Consider the following 19,552-nt stretch of genomic DNA (forward strand, 5'->3'; position numbering starts at 1 on the left):
GCCCCAGGGCTCTGCCTATTTCTGTCTACCCAGTGCTGAGATTACAAGCTCTTCCAAATAATCCAGGTTGCCCAGCTTGGGCAGAGCAGTAATCCCAGCACTGAGGCAGGAGGATTTCAGGTCCAAGGCTACCTAGAGCTATATAACAAGCCCTTATTAAAAACAAAAACAAAAACAAAAACAAAAAACAAAATTAACTCAAACCCAAACCAAACAAACAAAACAATGTCACAGAGCCTTAAAACACATCTTGTTTTTAGCCATTAATCAAAGTAGGAAAATTCCTACATTAATACACCATCAAAATACTCTTTCCTTTATCTTCAATAAGACTATGACAAAACCAAAGCATGCCCAGGTGTTTCTGTCCATCATTTTAACCTTTTGAGCATGTGCTCCATGACCTTGAGCTAAGCATGTCTAAAGTGTGCTCACCATCTTCTCTTCTTAAACTATGACCTTAAACTAAAAGGCATCCTTAAGTGAGCATGCCTGGAAACGTGCCCCCCCGAAAGTGTTTTCTACATGAATATGTACAAAGTTCCTGGATTAAAGTCCCCATGCTTCCTTGTACAGGGAGGAAGTCATCCTCGAACACCTCACACTCACTCCCCAGCTGCTCAGCCAAGCCTTTCTCTACCCAGGGGCCCTGGCTGTCTTTGTTTTGACTTTGTACACTAAGAGGTAACCACCACAGCAGGTTACAGGGCTACAAGCTCTCCTAACTTGCTCTCTTTTGAGATCTCTGACGGCGCTGGCTAGCTCACAGGCAGCCACTGCCCGAGGGGCCCTTCCAAAGACTGAAAATCTTAGAGAGGTAGGTATATGCGACAGGACTTCCCTGCCTCACTGCACTAAGCCAGGGCCCCGCTCTGCCTGCTGGAGCAGCCGGCCTCACTGCCAGCAGACTCCTGGCATCTTTCCAGTAACAGTGTCAGGAACGTCCTATGCGGAGGCAGTGGATCACCCAGCTGCACAGCATCGGCCCCGTGAGGGGAAGGGATGGGCAGAAGTCACTGGCTGGGTGTGTCTTTTTAAGTGCATTATGAACTCTCTTCTCAGAATTCTCAGGGCCAGGTTGGTTAGAATGAGCTAAGCACATCCATCCTGAGTTAGATTGCCTGAACTCAAATCATAGTCCCCTTAGTAGCCAACAAGGTCCTTCACCCCTCTGCACCCCACCTCTCCACCTAGAAACCCATTCTCCTTCATGGGATGACTAATATCTACAGCTTTAGAAGCATCTGGTATATAAATGAGCATCCATTTCAGGATGCCTACCACCTTTCTAAACTCAACATTCCCATTTCTGGAAATCTCTTGAAAAGCCAGAATAGAGAAGGAACCAGCCTCTCAAATACTGGTCATATATGCAAGGATTTTGTGTAGGTGATATACATGTGCTTGTGTATGTGCACATGTATAAATGTGTGCATGTGTATGGAGACCAAAGGCTGATGTTGAGTATCATCCTCCATCACTCTGTACCTTATCTCTTAAGGCTTGGCCTCTCATGGAAGCTGGGACTCTCCAACTGGACTAGACTCGCTGTCCAGTAAACCTACTGAAACCTGGACGATTTCAGGAGGTGACTTCTCCAAAGTCATCACTAATACACCTAGAGTCACGAGACGAGGACACACAAAAATGGGCAGGAATCAATCTGAAATACTTAAACATCCTCAGACAAGGTTTCTAAAAATCGAGAGCCAGGCTGAACGTCCGAAGGACGGAGAAAAGTACCAGGATGAGTGGGTTGGATTTCTTGCGAATGTCCACGCCAGCCTCTGCGTTGTGGTAGATGTTGTTGCCGGCGATCAGGCCTCCACCCTCCAATCGCAGGAAGATGCCTGACGCCCGGCAGCGGTAGATGTCATTCCTGAGCATGACAATCTAAGCGGGACAGAGGAAAGACAAAGTCAAAGGATGGTCAAAAACTACCGGGGACGATGGGTTAGGGGGTAAATGCACTTGCTGACAAGCCTGACAACCTGAGTTCAATTCCAAGGAGAGTGTGAGGGGAGAACCAACTCCCCAGAGTTGTCCTCTGACCTCCACACCCGTGCTGTGGTGCATGTGCATGTGCGCACGCACACGCGCACACACACACACACACACACACACGCACGCACGCACGCACGCACGCACGCACAAACACGCATGCACGCACGAACACACACTGTGTAGTAATAACAAACCCTACAAGAAGAGCATGCAGGTCTTTTCCTTCCCACACAGTCCCAGCAGTTCACAGTTGGTAAGAGTTCCCACTCTTGTGTCAGAGGACACAATCTCCCTGTCGTTGTTAGGTCTCAAACCCAGGACAATGGGCTAACTGAGGTGCCCATTTAACGTATCAGTGGACCTGGCCGCCAGGTTCTCCCAGCATCCCTCAGTCCCTCCCTGTTACAGGGTCCTTCTGGCTGGCACATCCACCCTCTACCCTAAACTTCTCCAGCCCAGAGGCTGCCTTTCCCCCAGCTGCCCTTCCCTATATAATCCAGACAGTTTACCTACCAGCCTTTCTCCCTTCCTGTCTCCCCTTACCCTCCTGGCTCTCCCCTTTCTCCACGCAGGGCCCAACTCAGGGTCAGGTCCACTCTGGACTCTCCCAGATGTCTCTGCCTCTGGCTACGCTCTCCCTTTTATCTACAATAAACTTGTTCCTCCAACACACCTAGGAGAGCCATGTCCTCCCTCCTTCCTTCCTTTATTTATTTTCATTCATCTTCAAACTTCATGTTCTTTTTTTTGTTTGTTTTGTTTTTTTGGGTTTTTTTTTGAGACAGGGTTTCCCTTTGTAGCTTTGCGCCTTTCCTGGAACTCACTTGGTAGCCCAGGCTGGCCTTGAACTCAGAGATCCGCCTGGCTCTGCTTCCCGAGTGTTGGGATTAAAGGTATGCGCCACCACCGCCCGGCTTCAAACTTCATGTTCTTGATCTTGCATTCTAAAAAGTGTCCAGTAGCTCAGGCTGACCTCACACTCACTCTGTAGCCAATAGTGACCTCCAGGGAGCCACGGGTTCTGGGATCACAGGGCTGCACTACCACACACTATTTTATGTAGTGCTAGACATTGAACCTGGTACTTCACACATACCAGGCAAGAGCTCTACCAACTGAGTCACATCCCTAGCCCACAGCAATTTTTAATTCAATCAGCCCCAGATCTGTCCCTCCCACCGAACCTTCATCAAAACCCCCCTGCCCAGCCAGTGCTAAGTACGGTGCCAACGCATTCTACCTGACAAGACCCTGTCTTCTTCTTTGCGGTGTCAGGGCTTGAACTCAGGACCTTATACCTGCTAGGCAAGTACTCTGTCACTGAGATACAGCCCAGCCCACGGTGCTTTGAGGCCCAGCTTCATCTGGAACTCACGGGCTTTCCTGCCTCTCGGGTGCCAGGAATTACAGCCATGTGCCACCACTTCTGGCCCATGGCCAATTCTTAATTTTAAAAATACTATTTAGTTAAAGCTGAATATGGTGCTCTAGGTCTTTAATCCCTGGGGTTAAGCGCTGGGGAGAAAGGGAAGGAAGGTAGTAGACTAGGGGTCAGCCTGGGCTATGTAGTGAGACTCTGTCTCAAACAAAAGAAAACCAGAAAACAAAATGTAGTTAAGGAAAGAAATATATATAATGATATATATATATATAATATATATATTTCATATATATATTTCATATATATATTTTCATATATATCATATATATATATATATATATATATATATATATATATATATTGGTTTTTCGAGACAGGGTTTCTCTGTGTAGCTTTGCGCCTTTCCTGGAACTCACTTGGTAGCCCAGGCTGGCCTCAAACTCACAGAGATCCGCCTGGCTCTGCCTCCCGAGTGCTGGGATTAAAGGCGTGCGCCACCACCGCCCGGCTAGGAAAGATATTTAAAACGAAAAAAATTTAGTTAAGTGATGGGAAATGGCTTAGTCAGCCAAGCGCTAGCTGCATGGATGAAAGGACCTGACTTCAATCCACACCTGCACATTTACACACATGCACACACGTGTGCACACACACAAATTCATGTTTATAAGAAAAATGCCTGTTCTTTTTAACCATGAATCTTTCTTGGTGTGGTCACTGGTATGCAAAAACTACTGATATGCCAAACTGTTGCGGGATAATCTTTTTGTACACTGTAAAGATGTGTCTCTGCCCAAGGTACCTGATTGGTTTGATAAAGAGCTGAATGGCCAATAGCTAGGCAGGAGAGGTTAGGTGGGACTTCCGGGCAGAGAGAGGAACTCAGGCTGAATCTGGGCATGGAGGGAGATGCCAGCAAGACATGGAGGATGTCAGACATACAAGATGCAAGAGAGGTAAAAAGACACGAGGTAGAACGTAGATGAGTAAAAACTGGTCAAGTTATAAGAGCTAGTTGGGAACAAGCCTATGCTGAAGGCCAAGCTCTCATAATTAATAAGTCTCCATGTCATTACTGGGGAGCTGGTGGCCCGACAGAAAGACCTCCTACACCAAACCAGAGTGTCAGAGATTCGTGTGTTAAGAAGTCTCTTTAAACAAGGTAGCACAGTGAAGCTCCTACATAAAAAAATGTGTTTCCTGTTCTAATTTCTTGTATGTAATAAGTATAAACATATTCATATTGTTTTAAATTTTTTTATATTAAGATAAATTATTCTACTAATAAACAAACTATTTCATTATAGTAAAATTCTAGCAGAGATGGGTGTGGAGGAATGAACACCCCTGTAATCCCAGCACTTGGGAGGCAGAGGCAGGAGGACCTCTGTGAACTGGAGGCCAGTTGTGGTTACACAGTGAGACTGTGTCTCAACCACAAAAACTTTACCAAAGTATAATAGGATAGGACAGGCTTGGGGGCAAGCAGGGCAGACACTGAGTAAGGTACCACACCCCCTGTTCTCAGCTAGGGTTCCTATTGCTGTGATGGAACACTGTGACCAAAAGCATGTTGGGGAGGAAAGGGTTTGTTTGACTTACACTTCTACATCACAGTTCATCAAAGGAAGTCAGGACGGGAACTCAAACAGGGCAGGGCCCTGGAGACAGGAGCTGATGCAGAGGCCATGGAGGGGTGCTGCTTACTGGCTTCCTCCTCACGGCTTGCTCAACCTGCTTTCCTACTATAGAACCCAGGACCACCAGCCCAGGGATGGCACTACCCACAATGGGCTGGGCCCTCCCCCATCAATCACTAATGAAGAAAATACCCTACAGGTTTGCTTATAGCCCAGTCATACAATGGCGTCTTCTCACTTGAGGTTCCCTTCTCTCTGATGACTCTAGCTTATGCTGACAGAAAACTAGTCAGCACAACTATCCTGGACCCATCTCTAACTTTCCATAAGTAGTGGGGTAAAGGCAACACACCCCAGGCCCCTTAGGAAAGAGGAGAATGGAAAAACAAAAGCCAACTTTATCCCGGGTATGACAGCTGGGTGACAGAAAGCGACTGGCGACCCTTTCCCACCCGGGCTTCACACAAGAGACCACATTCAAGAAAAGCCCCCCACACAGATATGGGAGAGAGAGTGCTAGGCAAATGGCCTGTAAGGGCTCACGTGGTCACGGCCCAGCACTTCTGGAGCACACACTTTTTATTTCCAACCACGTGTCCCTGGTCCCATTCTCTGTTGTGGGACCCAAGAACCTGGACACTTTAACAGATGCCCCCGGGTTTTTTGATGACAGGTGGCCCAAGACTCAGGTCCTGCCTGTGACTTGTGGACTATGGGAGGAAAGTCAGCTTGGTCCCAGATCGCTAGGAAAGTCCCTAGTGCTAGTCTCTCCCAAGACCCAAAGACATACTACCTCCCCAGACCAAGGATGAAACAACACTGGATAACTCTGTCACTGCCAGGCTCCCCTGTGCAGGCTGACAAGCACCAGTCATGAAGCACAGCAGGGCAGGGGTGGGGGAGGGGAGGGGGCAGATGCAAGGGAAAGATCCAGAGAAAAGCAGAAGGCAGCAAAAAGGAAGAAAACTGAAGCCAAATCACAACGCCATCTAAACCAGCTCCATTCTTGCCAAGCCTAACCCCAGGAAGACCCCAAGGCATGCCCATTTCCAAACACAGTACTAGTTACCTCCGTCTCTGGTGTCTTTCCCAAGATGCCTGACTTCCAATAGGAATTACAACTTACACAAAGACACCGGGCTTCTGGGAGCCCCAAGCAACCAAGCTGCTTCTGCCAGCTGTCACCCTGCTGGGATATTTTAGGACCAGGGAAGTAGTAGCCCTCTGGCCATGGGTCAAGACCTTGGCCCCAACTCAGTAACTTGCCCAGCAAGCCCCACACTCCCACCTACAGCCCCTGGCTTGTGTTTATGCAACTCAGCATGCACAATGGTGACTTTCAAACACATTGACTTTTTTTCCCTTTTTAGTCAAAATCCCTGGAAATCAGTTTCTAGATTCCTTGCTAGAAACTGACCAGGAATTTCTGGCCACATAACTCCCGCCAAATGTCTCCTGGGGCAACCACTCAAGACAGCTACAGCTCAGGCTGCGTAAGTTCTCATCTGTCCTTGTGCTCCCAACCATAGCCTGCACACACTGACAGCTCCCGGGTGCTCCCGGCACATCAGCACCCACCTCTCCACATTCCGGGCTGAGAAGACGGCACCTCTGCCAGATGTCACCTGTTCCAACTCCGTGTACCCAGAGCAAGGCTCGTCTCTCCTCACACCCTACCCTCCACGTTTCCACCACTGCCCCACGCACTCAGGCCAGAAAGCTAGGCTTCAATTCTCAGTCATCCTTCCCCTGGCCCTCCTTTCCCAGGTTGCTGAACTCTCCTCTCCATCCCTGGACCATGTTACCTCCAGACCTCCAGCCTTGTTCCCCTCCCTTCCATCTTTAGGAGCCCCACAGTTTTCTGAGGCAGATCTGACCTCAAGCCCTCCCCGTGGTTCTCAGCCACCCTCCAGAATTCCAACCTCTGCATCGCCACCAGACTCCCTCCCTGGACCCCTCCTGTGACCTCCCCCACCCGCCACAGCTCACGAGGCACTCACAACTCCCTGTGGGTGCTGCGGCCTCTGACTCCAGGCTCTTCCACTCACCTCTTGCACTGCGAGTCTTTACCTGCCGACTCCTAGGCTTCCTGCAGTTTGAGCTAATGGCATTACTTTAGGAGACCCGTCCCGGCTCCTTGAGGGTGGGTCAGGAGTCCTCACTTCTGGTTCCTGTACCACACCCCTGGCACATCTATCAGAGAACCTCTCAACTGGACTGCTATCACCTTGAAAAAGGCTTACTGAGCACCTGCTAAATACCAGGCGCACTGCTAAGCTCCCCTGCCCTGCCTCTTCCCTCCTTCCTTCCCTTTCTTTCTCTCTCTCTTCCTCCCTCCCTCCCTTCCTCCCTCCCTCCCTCCCTCTCGCTCTCTCTCTCCCTCCCTCCTTCCCTCCCTTCCTCCCCCCCTCTCTCTCTGGAGGTTAGGGCCTAGATACACAGTGGAGACTGGCCTCGCATCTGTGATCTTCCTGCTTTAACCCCTGAGTGCTGGACTTACAGGCATGCACCACTGTGACCAACCTTGTACTTTCCATATGTAACCTTGCTAATCATCTTCACCATACCTTAAGGAAGCATGGGTAGCAGAGCCAGAATCCTGCTCAACAGCCATGCCATCAATTACTATGTGAAGAGAAAAGTCCTCCTGAGGGCTCAAACCGGATCCTTTCATCATGGCACCTGTGGAAGTAAACTAGCCTCCTTCCACGTCTGTTTCCTTTGGAGATGAGGTCTCACTGTGTAACCCAGGCTGGCCTTGGCTTTGTGGTGAACCTCCTGCCTCAGCCTCTCATGTACTGGGATTCCAGATATGCACACCATGCTAGGCCCTCTTCCTTTAGGAAAAAAAAAAAAATCTATTTCCTACTTATAATATAGTACAGTCTTGTGTTTTCATGGTAACACCACCTAACACCTCCCTTGGAAGCAGGCCTGGTAATATACAGTTAAAATACAATTGTTTTATTTTTGTTTTTGTTTTTTTGTTTTTTTTTTTTAGTTTCTTTTATGTTAACCATTCGTAGATCGCCTTTTAAAGCCCCACACTGGTATCCATCTGATGCAAGCCACATGACTTATGCTATGGTTTACTGAGCACCTCTGCTTATGTTAGGGCACCAGGCCCTCAGACCTCAGAGAGAAGCCACATTGGAACACTCTTGTCCACAGTACAGAAGTGCAGGTAGGGCTGGAGAGATGGCTCAGTGGTTAAGAGCACTGACTGCTCTTCCAGAGGACCCAGGTTCAATTCCCAGCACCCACATGGCAGCTCATAACTGTCTGTAACTAACTCCAGTTCTAGGAGATCTGACACCTTTACACCAATGCTCATAAAATAAAGTTAAATAAATTGAAGAAAAGAAGAAGAAGAAGAAGAGAAGAAGAAGAAGAAGAAGAAGAAGAAGAAGAAGAAGAAGAAGAAGAAGAAGAAGAAGAGGAGGAAGTAGTTGTTGTAGTAGTGGTGGTGGTGGTGCAGGTAATTCACAGTGACATGGTGGAGAGTCGAGACCCCCCAGGTACATAGCCATGCTTCCTTCTCATGGCCTGCTCACCCTTCAAAACCCTCTGCGGACCAACCATTAATGGACATGGAGGTCGTTCTACAGCTCTCAGTGGGACTTCGCCTCAAGAGAGTCATTTCATCAGTGGCTGGCAGGCTGCACTGCGTGTGATGTCCACCCTTTTAGACTCAGGGCAAGATGGCTCCTGCTTGCTCTCTACAGCTCTGTCTTAATTTTTTAGAGGGTTTATTATTTTATGTGTGTGAGTATTTTCCCTGTGTATATGTATGTGCTTGCCTGGCACCCTTGGGGTTCAGAAGAGGGCTTTGGGTCCCCTGGAACTGGAGTTACAGATGGCTGTGAGCCCCCATGTGGGTCCTGGAGGAACACCTGGGTCCTCTGGAGGAACACCAAGTGCTCTTAACCACTGAACCATCTCTCCAGCCCCACGGCCTCTCAACGTGTTCCAGTTGCATGGGTGAATCAACCCCACAAACAGGCCCAGAACAGATGTTCTTGTTTCTAGAATGTTCGCCCTTTCCTCATCACATATGCTCCTCCACTTGCTCTGCACGCTCTCCTCCGTTCATCCTGCTCAGCTCAGACACCTGCTCCTGCAGAACAGCCCTTTTCAACTATCCCACTGGATTCTAAAATGGCGTACTGGTCACGTCTCTCTAAATCTTCTCTGACCCATCGGGGGAGAGACAAAAAACCAACAAACTTATGTCTTCTATAAACACCTAGGTAATGTGTCTGAGAAGCAAAAGGTACAGTCAATGGAGGTGCAAGACCTGGGCTCCATCTCAAACATGCTCAATGACCCCGAGTAAGACTCCTTCCCACTGGGCGGGAGTGATTAAAGACCCCTTTAATCCCAGCACGGGAAGCAGAGGCAGGTGGATCTCTGTGAGTTCAAGGCCAGCCTGGGCTACAGAGTGAGTTCCAAGACAGGCTCCAAAGCTACACAGAGAAACCCAGCCTTGAAACCCCCCCACCCCAAAAAAAAGACTCTTTCCCTCTCTGGGCCTGTTTTCTTATCTGGGAAATGAGAAGTTTGTCTTATCCAAGTCAGATGACGGACGGACAGGCAGTCAAGTGTATCTAATAAATTTGAAAAATCATGAACCATGCCAATATCTCATCACGCCCTTCCCACACAGCCACAGGGGCCCTCTCACAAAGCCCGGCTCATGCTCTCGGCAGTGATCACCCAGCGAGGCCTCCGGCTACAGTGTCGGGCCTTAGGAAGTACCTTGCTATTGTGTATGCACCTCACTGCATACGTTAGGTTCCGAAAGATATTTCCTTCCATCTTGGCTCGGCCGTAAGAGCAGACAAAGACGCCACCCTTGCCGTCTCGGAAGAGGCACTTGCGGATGAGGCAGCCCTGCACAGAGGTGGCCAACGCCATGGCTTCCTTGTCCTTCTGGAGCTCCTGATGCAGAGAGTTCAGCACTAGACAGCTGGGCAGCTGAATGGAAGCTCCTGGGAGTGGAGGGCCCAGAAAGGAGCCGCCCAGGACAGGGCGTGGGCCCTGCACCTGGTAGGACAGTCTGTACGTGAGCTGCTCGTCATCCTCGTCCTCACCGCTGGGGCTCAGGCCGCCATCACTGCTGTCTGGAGTCTGGGCCACCCTCTCCCCATCGCTGCCCACTTCTGCCTCCTGGGAGCCAGTCTTGGAGCCTGGCTTTGGAGAGCTAGAGGCTGGGCTCGTGGGGCTCTGGCTGCCCTCGATGACAATGTCACAGGTCCTTGGGCTCCAGGCCTGGTCCCGGCTCTCTAGGTCCAAGGACATTAAAAACTCATGGTCTTCTGCGGGGAGCAAAATCGGAGAGGACTTGATAAGGCCCAGCAGGTACTTGTAGGCCCAGTTCTTATCTGCCGAGGGGTGGCCCTCAACAGTTACAGAGTTGTTTTCGCTGCCCACAAATTCACAGTTTTCCAGCATACATAAGGGCACATTGTGCAGAAAGACATGGGTGTTTTTGAAGGTACAGAATTTCACTTGGCAGGTACCCGGGCCATGGACCTGGATGTGCCCATTCTCAAAGTTGCAGTTGTCAAACTGGATGTGACCTGACGTGGTCTGGGGACAAGAGGGAGAAGACATGGTAAGAAGCCTACACTTTGTGTGGATGGTCGTCACCCAAGCTACTCTTCTAGGAGGGCAGAGACTCTTCTGTAAAAGGCTGGCATGCCAGCTGTCACCCAAAGGAACTGGGGAGTAGGTCCCCATCAAAGAGACATGAGAGAAGCTACCCATCACTGTATCCTTCCAATTCCGTTGTCCTTCTTAAGGGCACAGGAGAGGTGACAGAGAGGAACTGAGGACTTCCTGGACTGGGGCAGGTGGTGGGGTTGGCCCAGCCCCAGGCATTGGGGTAGTCGAGTCTGTGCAGCTACTGGTGTGTGGTGGAATAAAGCACATGACAGGTCTTATCCTCAAAGAGAAGAGACAAGGGCGGCTGCCAGGGCTGGGCAGCTGCGCTGGTGGCCGACCAGAGCTCTGCCTCTTCCAAGTGTGTTACCCAGGACAAATGGCGTCACCCTTCTAAGCCTCAGTTTCCCTGTCTGTAGCATGGGGCTTGCTAGTTTATCAACCACTCAGTGACAGTTAGCTACTATGATCTGAGGTCAAAGACACAAGAAAAGTCTTCCGGAGTCTAGGGGTAGGATGGGAAAGCACTGAACCTGTTAATACAGTTGGGACCCTGGGCCCGAATGACAGGTAAGCTTGGTGAGGTCAAACTGCTTTATAGCCTTTTCTGGATTCACATAAACTCCACCAGATATATCTCAGCCATGAAATAAAGGAGCATCCTATGAGTCTAATCAATGACCCAGACAGACCTACCCCCCTGAGCAGTTAACAATATTCTCTATCAGTGACCTGCCTTGATAGTTTTTGGAGGAGGGTGACTTCTCTGACCTCAGGGGCTCTAGGTCCTTCCTTATGGCTCCCTGACTTCCCTGCTACCAGTGAAGCTATCTTTCCTCCTTGGTCCTCTCAATTTCTTTCTTTCTTTCTTTCTTTCTTTCTTTCTTTCTTTCTTTCTTTCTTTCTTTCTTTCTTTCTTTCTTTCTTTCTTTCTTTCTTTCTCTCTCTCTCTCTCTCTCTCTCTCTCTCTCTCTCTCTCTCTCTCTCTCTCTCTTTCTTTCTTTATTTCTTGTTTGTTTTTCAAGACAGGGTTTCTCTGTGTAGCTTTGCGCACCTTTCCTGGAACTTGCTTTGTAGACCAGGCTGGCCTCAAACTCACAGAGATCCGCCTGGCTCTGCCTCCCGAGTGCTGGGATTAAAGGCGTGCGACACCACCACCACCACCACCACCACCCCGCTCAATTTCTTGAAGATGCAGTCAATGATGATGTTCTCTTAAGAGATCACTGAAGACTTCTGTGAAATCGTCCTGGCCTTTTCAGTTTTCAGGCAAGGACATCTCAGACCTCTGTGCCTTTTTAGCTGAAAGACAATCGTGGACCTAGCACTCGTCTATGGGAAGCACCAAACCAGAAGGCTAACAAGAAGCCTGCGGCCAGGTCTGTCTCCCGAGGAGCTACAGCTGTGCTTCTGAGGCAGGGGCAGCGTCTCCAGGGAGCGTTTGCCCTCGGAACCAAGGCCCGAAGGGTATGGAGTCTTGCTTCCAGAAGCAAGCTCTGCTTCCAGGTCTGCAGACCAGCACAGGGACACCCATTATTCCTTCTGAAACACTCACGAGCTAAGAGCAGGCTTTGACGTGATGTCATCTGACAAATCAGAGGGCCTGGGTTTGAGCTCTAACCTCACTAACTACCCACCTGGGAAACATCCTGGCATCTCTGACTTTTGCTAATCCCCCTCATGTGTCCAAGGGAACCACAGCTACTCATCACCACAGATGTCTGGGTATATGGAAGGTTGTCTGGATTATTAATAAGGCTTTGATCCACCCTCTGCCCATAAGCCTGAAACCTGGGTTATGCTGCTGTTGTTGGGCCTCAGTTTCCCTCATCTGTAAAGCCAGGTGACGCAACCTCCTCTCAGGGCCGTGGGAAGAGGAAGTGAGAGATGGCTGTAAAACACATGCCTGGTGCACACTGAGTGTCACAAAGGGCCAGTGAGGTGCCGAGCATTAGAAAGAGAGACAAGACTGGAACAGGCACGGTTCGAGCCAATGCACAGGCTCCACGCCATTTTGCTGGGCCACAGGTTCCTTCCTCCACGCGTGCTCTCTTTAGAAGACGAACGCCGTGCTGGAGTGATATTTCCTGACTTTCCCTCCAGGTGCCCTGGAGAAGCAATGACTCCCGCACAGGATGAGGATACAGGTGCCGAGAGACACTGCCCCCTCTCTGGACACGCTGCTCTGAGCAGCCAATGTCCTGCCACCATGCTGCACATTTTGCCACTTGCTCTACCTGGTGCTTTAGCTGATCTGGTTAGGAATAGAAGAGGAATAAAAATTTTTGTCCTTTGTCCACTTCTCATTTCTTTTCTTGCTTTTTTTTTGGGGGGGGGGGCCTTCAAGACAGGGTTTCTCTGTATAGCTTTGCGCCTTTCCTGGATCTCGCTCTGTAGACCAGGCTGGCCTCGAACTCACAAAGATCCGCCTGGATCTGCCAACCAAGTGCTGGGATTACAGGCATGAGCCAACACTGCCCGGCCACCTCTCATTTCTAATGCAGCTTTGAGGGAAATAAGGTACAAATCATAATTCTGTACTGACCTGTGTGCCCACTTCTCGACTAGTTCAATTCCCGGGAGTATGTGCATAGGAATTAACTACTGAACTCTCAACTCTCACCAAAAAGGGGAAATGAATGAGGCCAAGGTTGTGGGGTCAGGACTAGACGGCACCCGATGTGCACCCACCTTATACATGATTGGCGAGAACCAGGCTGGCATGAAGACGAGGTTGCACACGCGTGTGGTGGAGCAGTGCTGGTCAATGCTGGCCAGCAGGGCCACGTCACCCAGTTTCCCTTGGCCCACGATCTCCACTGGCACCTTCAGGACGATCTCCCCTTGCTCCTCGTACACACCCGGGAACAGCACGATCCGATCGTAGAGGCTGGCCATGGCCAAGGCACTGCCCAGGCTGTCAAACTCATGGCCCGGCCCAACACTCAAGGTGCGGCGCTCCCTCTTCCTGCGGAACAGAGAGAAGCAGATGGAGGACTCCAAGTCCAGCGCGTTCTTGGTCCAGGTCTTGGAGGCCAGGTAGTGCTGCTTGAAGGCCTCCCTCCAGGACTCGGGCTCCACGTCGGGCTGGTTGGGCCAGTTGGGGTGGCGGCACTCGGTGCAGCCCAGGCACAGCTGCCGCCAGCGGGTACTGTCGAGGCTGAGGATCAGCTCATACCAGGCCCTGCAAACCAGGCTGCATCGGCCCAGGTCCGGCAGGTGCAGGTAGGCCAGGATCATGCGCCACAGCTCCAGGGGGAGGCCGCCCGTTTCCATGGTCACCTGGGAGAAAGACACAAAAGGAGATTTTGGTCTACTTCCCTTTTACTGTTTCCTTTTTAAAAATAACATTTCCTGACCCCAGGGATGGGCAAGGGAGCAAGGCACAACCAATCAGAGGGCTTCGTTTCCTCAATAAGACTCTAGAATGGCTAACGTTGACTGTTAACTTGGTTAGGTTAAGAAACAGCAAGAGCCTGGCGGTGGTGGCACACGCCTTTAATCTCAGCACTCGGGAGGCAGAGGCAGGCTGATCTCTGTGAGTTCGAGGCCAGCCTGGCCTATAGAGTGAGTTCCAGGACAGGCACCAAAGCTACAGAGAGAAACCTTGTCTTGAAAAAAACAAAACAAAACAAAAACAAAAACAAACAAACAAACAAAACCCCGAACCGCTAAAAGATCAGTGAGGCCTGCCTGCCTCTGGGTGAGTCTGCGATGCAGTTGCCGACATAGGAAGGTCAGGAGGACTCTGACAGAATTGAAGTGCTCGTCCCTGGATAGATTCATATTGTGATGGCATTATCAGAAGTAGTGAAAGGGGGCGCCTAGCTACAGGAAGCAGGACCCAGTAGCATGGCCTTGGAGCTGTATCTTGCCCTGGTCTCTTCTGGTAATACCCTTTTCTCTGCTTCCATAGGTCATTAGGCAAAGGACCTGTTCTAGGCCAGAGATGGCTCAGTGGTTAAAAGCATTTACTGCTCTTCCAGAGGATCTAAGTTCAGACCCCCAAACCCACATCGCCCGTAACCCCAGCCCCAGGGGGATTCTACACTTTCTTCTGGCTTCTACAGGCACATGCACTACATGGTATACAAGAACATATATGTATGCAGACTTCCACATAAAAATAAGTATCTTCTTAAAAAACGTATTCTACGAGCCAGGTACATGGCTCACGCTTTTAATCCCAGCCCTTGGGAGGCAGAGGCAGGTGAATCTCTGAGTTAGAGGCCAGCCTGGTCTACAGAGTGAGCTCCAGGACAGCCAGAGCTATATAGTGAGACCCTGCCTTAACAAAACAAACAAACAAACTTCCTGTTCTACCACATACTCTCTCATTTGGATATTCTGCCCAACCACATATAGTTAAAAGCCACTGTCAACCCTGAAAGCAAGAGGCAAACTAAGTAATTCTTTGAGGCTGTTTTGGTCAAAATGACAAGAAAAGTCACCACTATAGACCCGGTGGGGATTTCACCAGCCACCTGCCACCAGGAGGTCCGTCTCCACTCTCTTCAGTCAGGTACTCTAAGAACATGATCCCAGAGCTCCTGCCTTGTGAAGAGAACCCTGTGGCATTGCTGCAGGCAGCGAAGCAGGAAGGACAGAGCCGTATAAGCCCCATGACACCAGCCATGCAGCTACAGGATCAGTTTACCCTGCTGGGTAGCAGCCTGGCTTTGATCCAGTGTTTCCGCACTATGCCCCCTTCCCTTCCTTCTGGAACAGTAATGTATATTCGGCGCCACTGTATGCTGGAAGTATGTAATTTGCTTTTATAAGGGGTTGCAGTTAAGAGATCGCCTTGAGTTTCAGGAGAGACTTTGGACTTTGAAACTTCGTTGAGACTTTTGAGGTTGGACTGAATATATCTTATATTTTGATGTGGCGTTAAGTATGTGGTAGTAGAATGTGGTAGTCTGACGAAGAATGGGCCCCACAGGCTCAGATGTTTATACACTTGGTCTTGAGTTGGTGGCACTGTTTGGGGAGGATTAAGAGGTGTGTCACTAGAGGTAAGCTTGAGAGTGTACAGAGTCCTGTCATTCTGAGTCCACCCTCTCTGTATCCTGCTTGCACTTCAAGCTGCCAGTTGTCAGCTGTCCCTGCCCCCTTGCCTGTCTGCTTTCCCGCCATGATAGTGATGGACTCTACCCTTCTGTACCAGAGCTCAAATAAACCTTTCCGTGAATATCAGTTGCCTTGGCCATGGTGTCTTACCACAGCAAGAGAAAAGTGGTACAACAGAAGTTGGTCCCATGGCTGTGACAGACCTGACCATGTTGGTTCTTGGAAGGATGTGGAAGACTTTGGAACTTTGGACCAGAAAAGCCATTAAACATGGTAAGGGGAGTTTAATGGACCATCCTAGTAGGATCAGTGACAAAATATCACAGAAAGGTCTTGGCCTTGCTGCTAATATTGGGCTGGGCCTCCACGGTCTGAACAGTTCTGAGACTGCTGTCTTCCACACTCTTATTCTCAAGTCCACCTTCAGTGATAGACTTCCTCCAACAAGGCCACACCTCCTGAGTCTCCCCAAACAGTGCTACCAGCAGGGGATCGTATGAGGGTCATTCTCATTCAAATCACTACAAGCCTAACAACCACACAGAAAGGATTAGAGATGAACTATGAAGGCAAGGCAGAAAAAAAGGTGAGGACAGGTGTATGTATCGAGGAAGTACAGAATCCAGATCCCTGGAATACCCCTGGGATCTACCTAATAGAGTTTGGATTCATACAGAGGGAGGCCATGCTTTGGCTGCAATGGTCTTAGAGTCTGGATATCCCAAATACAAATGAGAACGAGGTACCTATTTGTCCTTCCTTTATCATTTCCAGATGAACTAATCACCACTGTTCCCTTGAGGAAGGCTGTGTGGGTTCTGGCCCTGGCTCAGCCACTCCCTGATGCAATAACCCTAATGTCCTAACGTCTACTGGGCCAGCTGCCCCACTGGCCACCTCCTTGCTTTCTTTGGGAAATATCTTCCCCCTTACCAACAATTTATACCCCACGATTACAGAGGCAGGGGTCTATGAAGAAAAACACACAACAAAATGGTACCCAGGCTTCTGACTGCATCTGATTGGCTGTAACCGGCACACACAGCACACTGAGACCTTCTCTAGATGAACACGAGTTGATATTCTAGTAGCTGGCTTCTTCCTCGGATGATGGGCCACTAGCAACTTCTTTCCTAAGCAATAAACTCTGGAGTAGGTGCTGGTGATCATTTCCCCATGGTGGACAGGAAGGAGGAGCTGAGCTGCATGGAGAGAAGGAACCAGAGAAAGCCCTGGACACAAGGGGCATCCCAGTTTCTCCGTACATCACGGTGCAGTCTGAAAGCTCAGCTTTACCCTTGGCCTTTGAATGTTAGTTATCTCCATGCCCCTCTGACAGATTTCCCTTTGGACTGGGTGTGGTCACTCACAACTCTAATCCAGGCACTTGGGAGTATCAGGAGTTCAAGGCCAGCCTGGGCTATGAGACTTTGTCACAAATAAGTAAATATTCTCCTTTTGGCATAAGCTGACCACATCCAATTTTTGCTATTAATACCAAAAGCTAGTGCTCTTGTGCATATTCATTCATCTTCTCTCTCTCATTCTCATTCTCATTCTCATTTCTCTCTCTCTCTCTCTCTCTCTCTCTCTCTCTCTCTCTCTCTCTCTCTCTCTTCCCCACCCCCAATGCTGAGGATCAAACTCAGGGCCTCATCCATGCCAGGCGAGTGCTCTACCACTGAGCTTAAATCCACGTCCTCTTTTTGCTTTTCATTTTGAGACAAGGTCTCATTAAGCTGCCCAGGCAGGACTTCAGTTTGCAGCCTTCTGCCTCACCTCCTGGGACCACACTTTTTAATTTCTTCTGCCTAGCTCAGACACTCACACACTACATTTTTGCTTCCTAGCTCAGACCCAGACTCCTCCCACTTAACAGATCCCCTGCCACACCATTTATTTATCTTTCTGTTTTCTCCCTCCCTATAAAGAGAAGCTCATTTACAAGACTCTGTTGGCTGCTTCTCACTTCACTCTCCTTTGTTATCTGTGACTTCAATTTAAAAGCATCAGAACTACCACATCCCCATAAATTTCTTGTCGAAACATGTAACTTCATCATCTAGACATCTCCAGGAGCCTTTGCTGATCTGCATCAGGACTGACTGCTGCATCAGGGAGAGAGTATCTTTTGATCACTCCTTGGGGCTCTGACCTACTTCCATACCCATTTCCCTATCTCCACGTCCCACTTCCTCATCCTGGTTCTCCTGAGTTAACTGTGTACTGTTCTTTCCGGGGCACTGCATGTTAGGAGTGCACTTCCCAAGATGCCATATCCATTGAGTCCCTTACTTCTACAAAAGGCTACTGGCAGGTGCTCCGGAGCGAGACCTTAATCCTCATGTACATAGCTGCCACATCTGTCCACGAGGGTCCCTCTGGGATCTGTTGCTAATATCCCATTCCTAGGACAGATGTTAAAAGCCATCCAAATCACAACTACCCAAATTACAGCCACTAAGTACAGCTTCAACCTAGCTTACTATAAAAAGTGTTTGACCCAGACAACTCATTGTGTGGCCCATGTGATATACTACAGTACCCAGAATGCCAATTTCTGTCCCAGGTGGGTTTCTCATCTTTACGATAGCAGCCTATTAAGAAAGAATGCCTGCCGGGCGGTGGTGGTGCACACCTTTAATCCCAGCACTCGGGAGGCAGAGGCAGGCGGATCTCTGTGAGTTTGAGGCCAGCCTGGGCTACAGAGTGAGTTCCAGGACAGGCTCCAAAGCTACACAGAGAAAACCTGTCTCGAAAAACCAAGAAAAAAAAAAAGATAGAAAGAATGCCCTAGGCCCATATACCCAAGGAATGCTGATTCATACCATAAAGATACATGCTCAGCTATGTTCATAGCAGCACTATTTGTAATAGCCAGAACCTGGAAACAACCTAGATGCCCATCAACGGAAGAATGGATGGAAAAAATGTGGTACATATACACAATGGAGTACTACGCAGCAGAGAAAAACAATGAAAGCATGAAATTTGCAGGCAAATGGATGGAACTAGAAAAAATCATCCTGAGTGAGGTAACCCAAACCCAGAAAGACAGTCATGGTATGTACTCACTCATAAGTGGATTCTAGATATAAAATAAAGAACAATCAGACCACAGCCCATAGAACCATAGAGGCTATATATATAGTATGGAGGTCCCTAGGACAACTGTGGCTTATAATAAATTTTGGTTCTACTCAATTATTGAAAAAAAATAGCCAAATGAATGGAAACACATGAACTATGAACCAAAGGCTGAGGGGCCCCCAGCTGGATCAGGCCCTCTGAATAGGTGAGACAGTTGATTGGCTTGATCAGTTTGGGAGGCATCTAGGCAGTGGGACCAAGTCCTGTGCTCATTGCATGAGTTGGCTGTTTGAAACCTGGAGCTTATGCAGGGACACTTGGCTCAGTCTGGGAGGAAGGGACTGGACCTGCCTGGACTGAGTCTACCAGGTTGATTGCAGTCCTCGGGGGAGGATTTGCCCTGGAGGAGGTGGGAATGGGGGGTAGGCTGGGGGTAAGGGGAGGGTGTGGGAGGGGGGAGAATAGGGGAACCCGTGGCTGATATGTAGAACTGAATGGTATTGTAAAATAAAATAAATTAAATTAAAAATAAAAAAAGGAATGCCCTAGGCCACAATTCAGTTACAAAGACTACAGCAAAACCCATCTAAAACTGAGCACAAAATACAAGCTTACTATACTAGTTATAAATAAGTCAACAGATAGAGGTGAATCTCCATGAAGTCTCCACCCCAATTATCAGGTTAATTGTTTCCTCAACCAG

The 19,552-nt window shown here is 49.2% G+C and overlaps 1 protein-coding gene across 1 annotated transcript in view; it reads right to left on the bottom strand.

Annotated features, from left to right (window-relative positions):
- Fbxo10 (F-box protein 10) overlaps positions 1–19,552 on the bottom strand; it is a 50,174-nt gene that overhangs the window by 15,631 nt on the left and 14,991 nt on the right. The window contains exons 2-4 of the mRNA XM_028894731.2: positions 13,381–13,971; positions 9,784–10,617; positions 1,744–1,893 (exon numbers count right to left, since the gene is read on the bottom strand). Coding sequence (XP_028750564.1) covers positions 1,744–1,893; positions 9,784–10,617; positions 13,381–13,965 — 1,569 coding nt within the window. The 5' untranslated portion in view covers positions 13,966–13,971. The remainder of the gene's footprint in view (positions 1–1,743; positions 1,894–9,783; positions 10,618–13,380; positions 13,972–19,552) is intronic.

This window comes from Peromyscus leucopus, chromosome 2 (assembly GCF_004664715.2).
Source record: "Peromyscus leucopus breed LL Stock chromosome 2, UCI_PerLeu_2.1, whole genome shotgun sequence".
NCBI lineage: Eukaryota > Metazoa > Chordata > Mammalia > Rodentia > Cricetidae > Peromyscus > Peromyscus leucopus.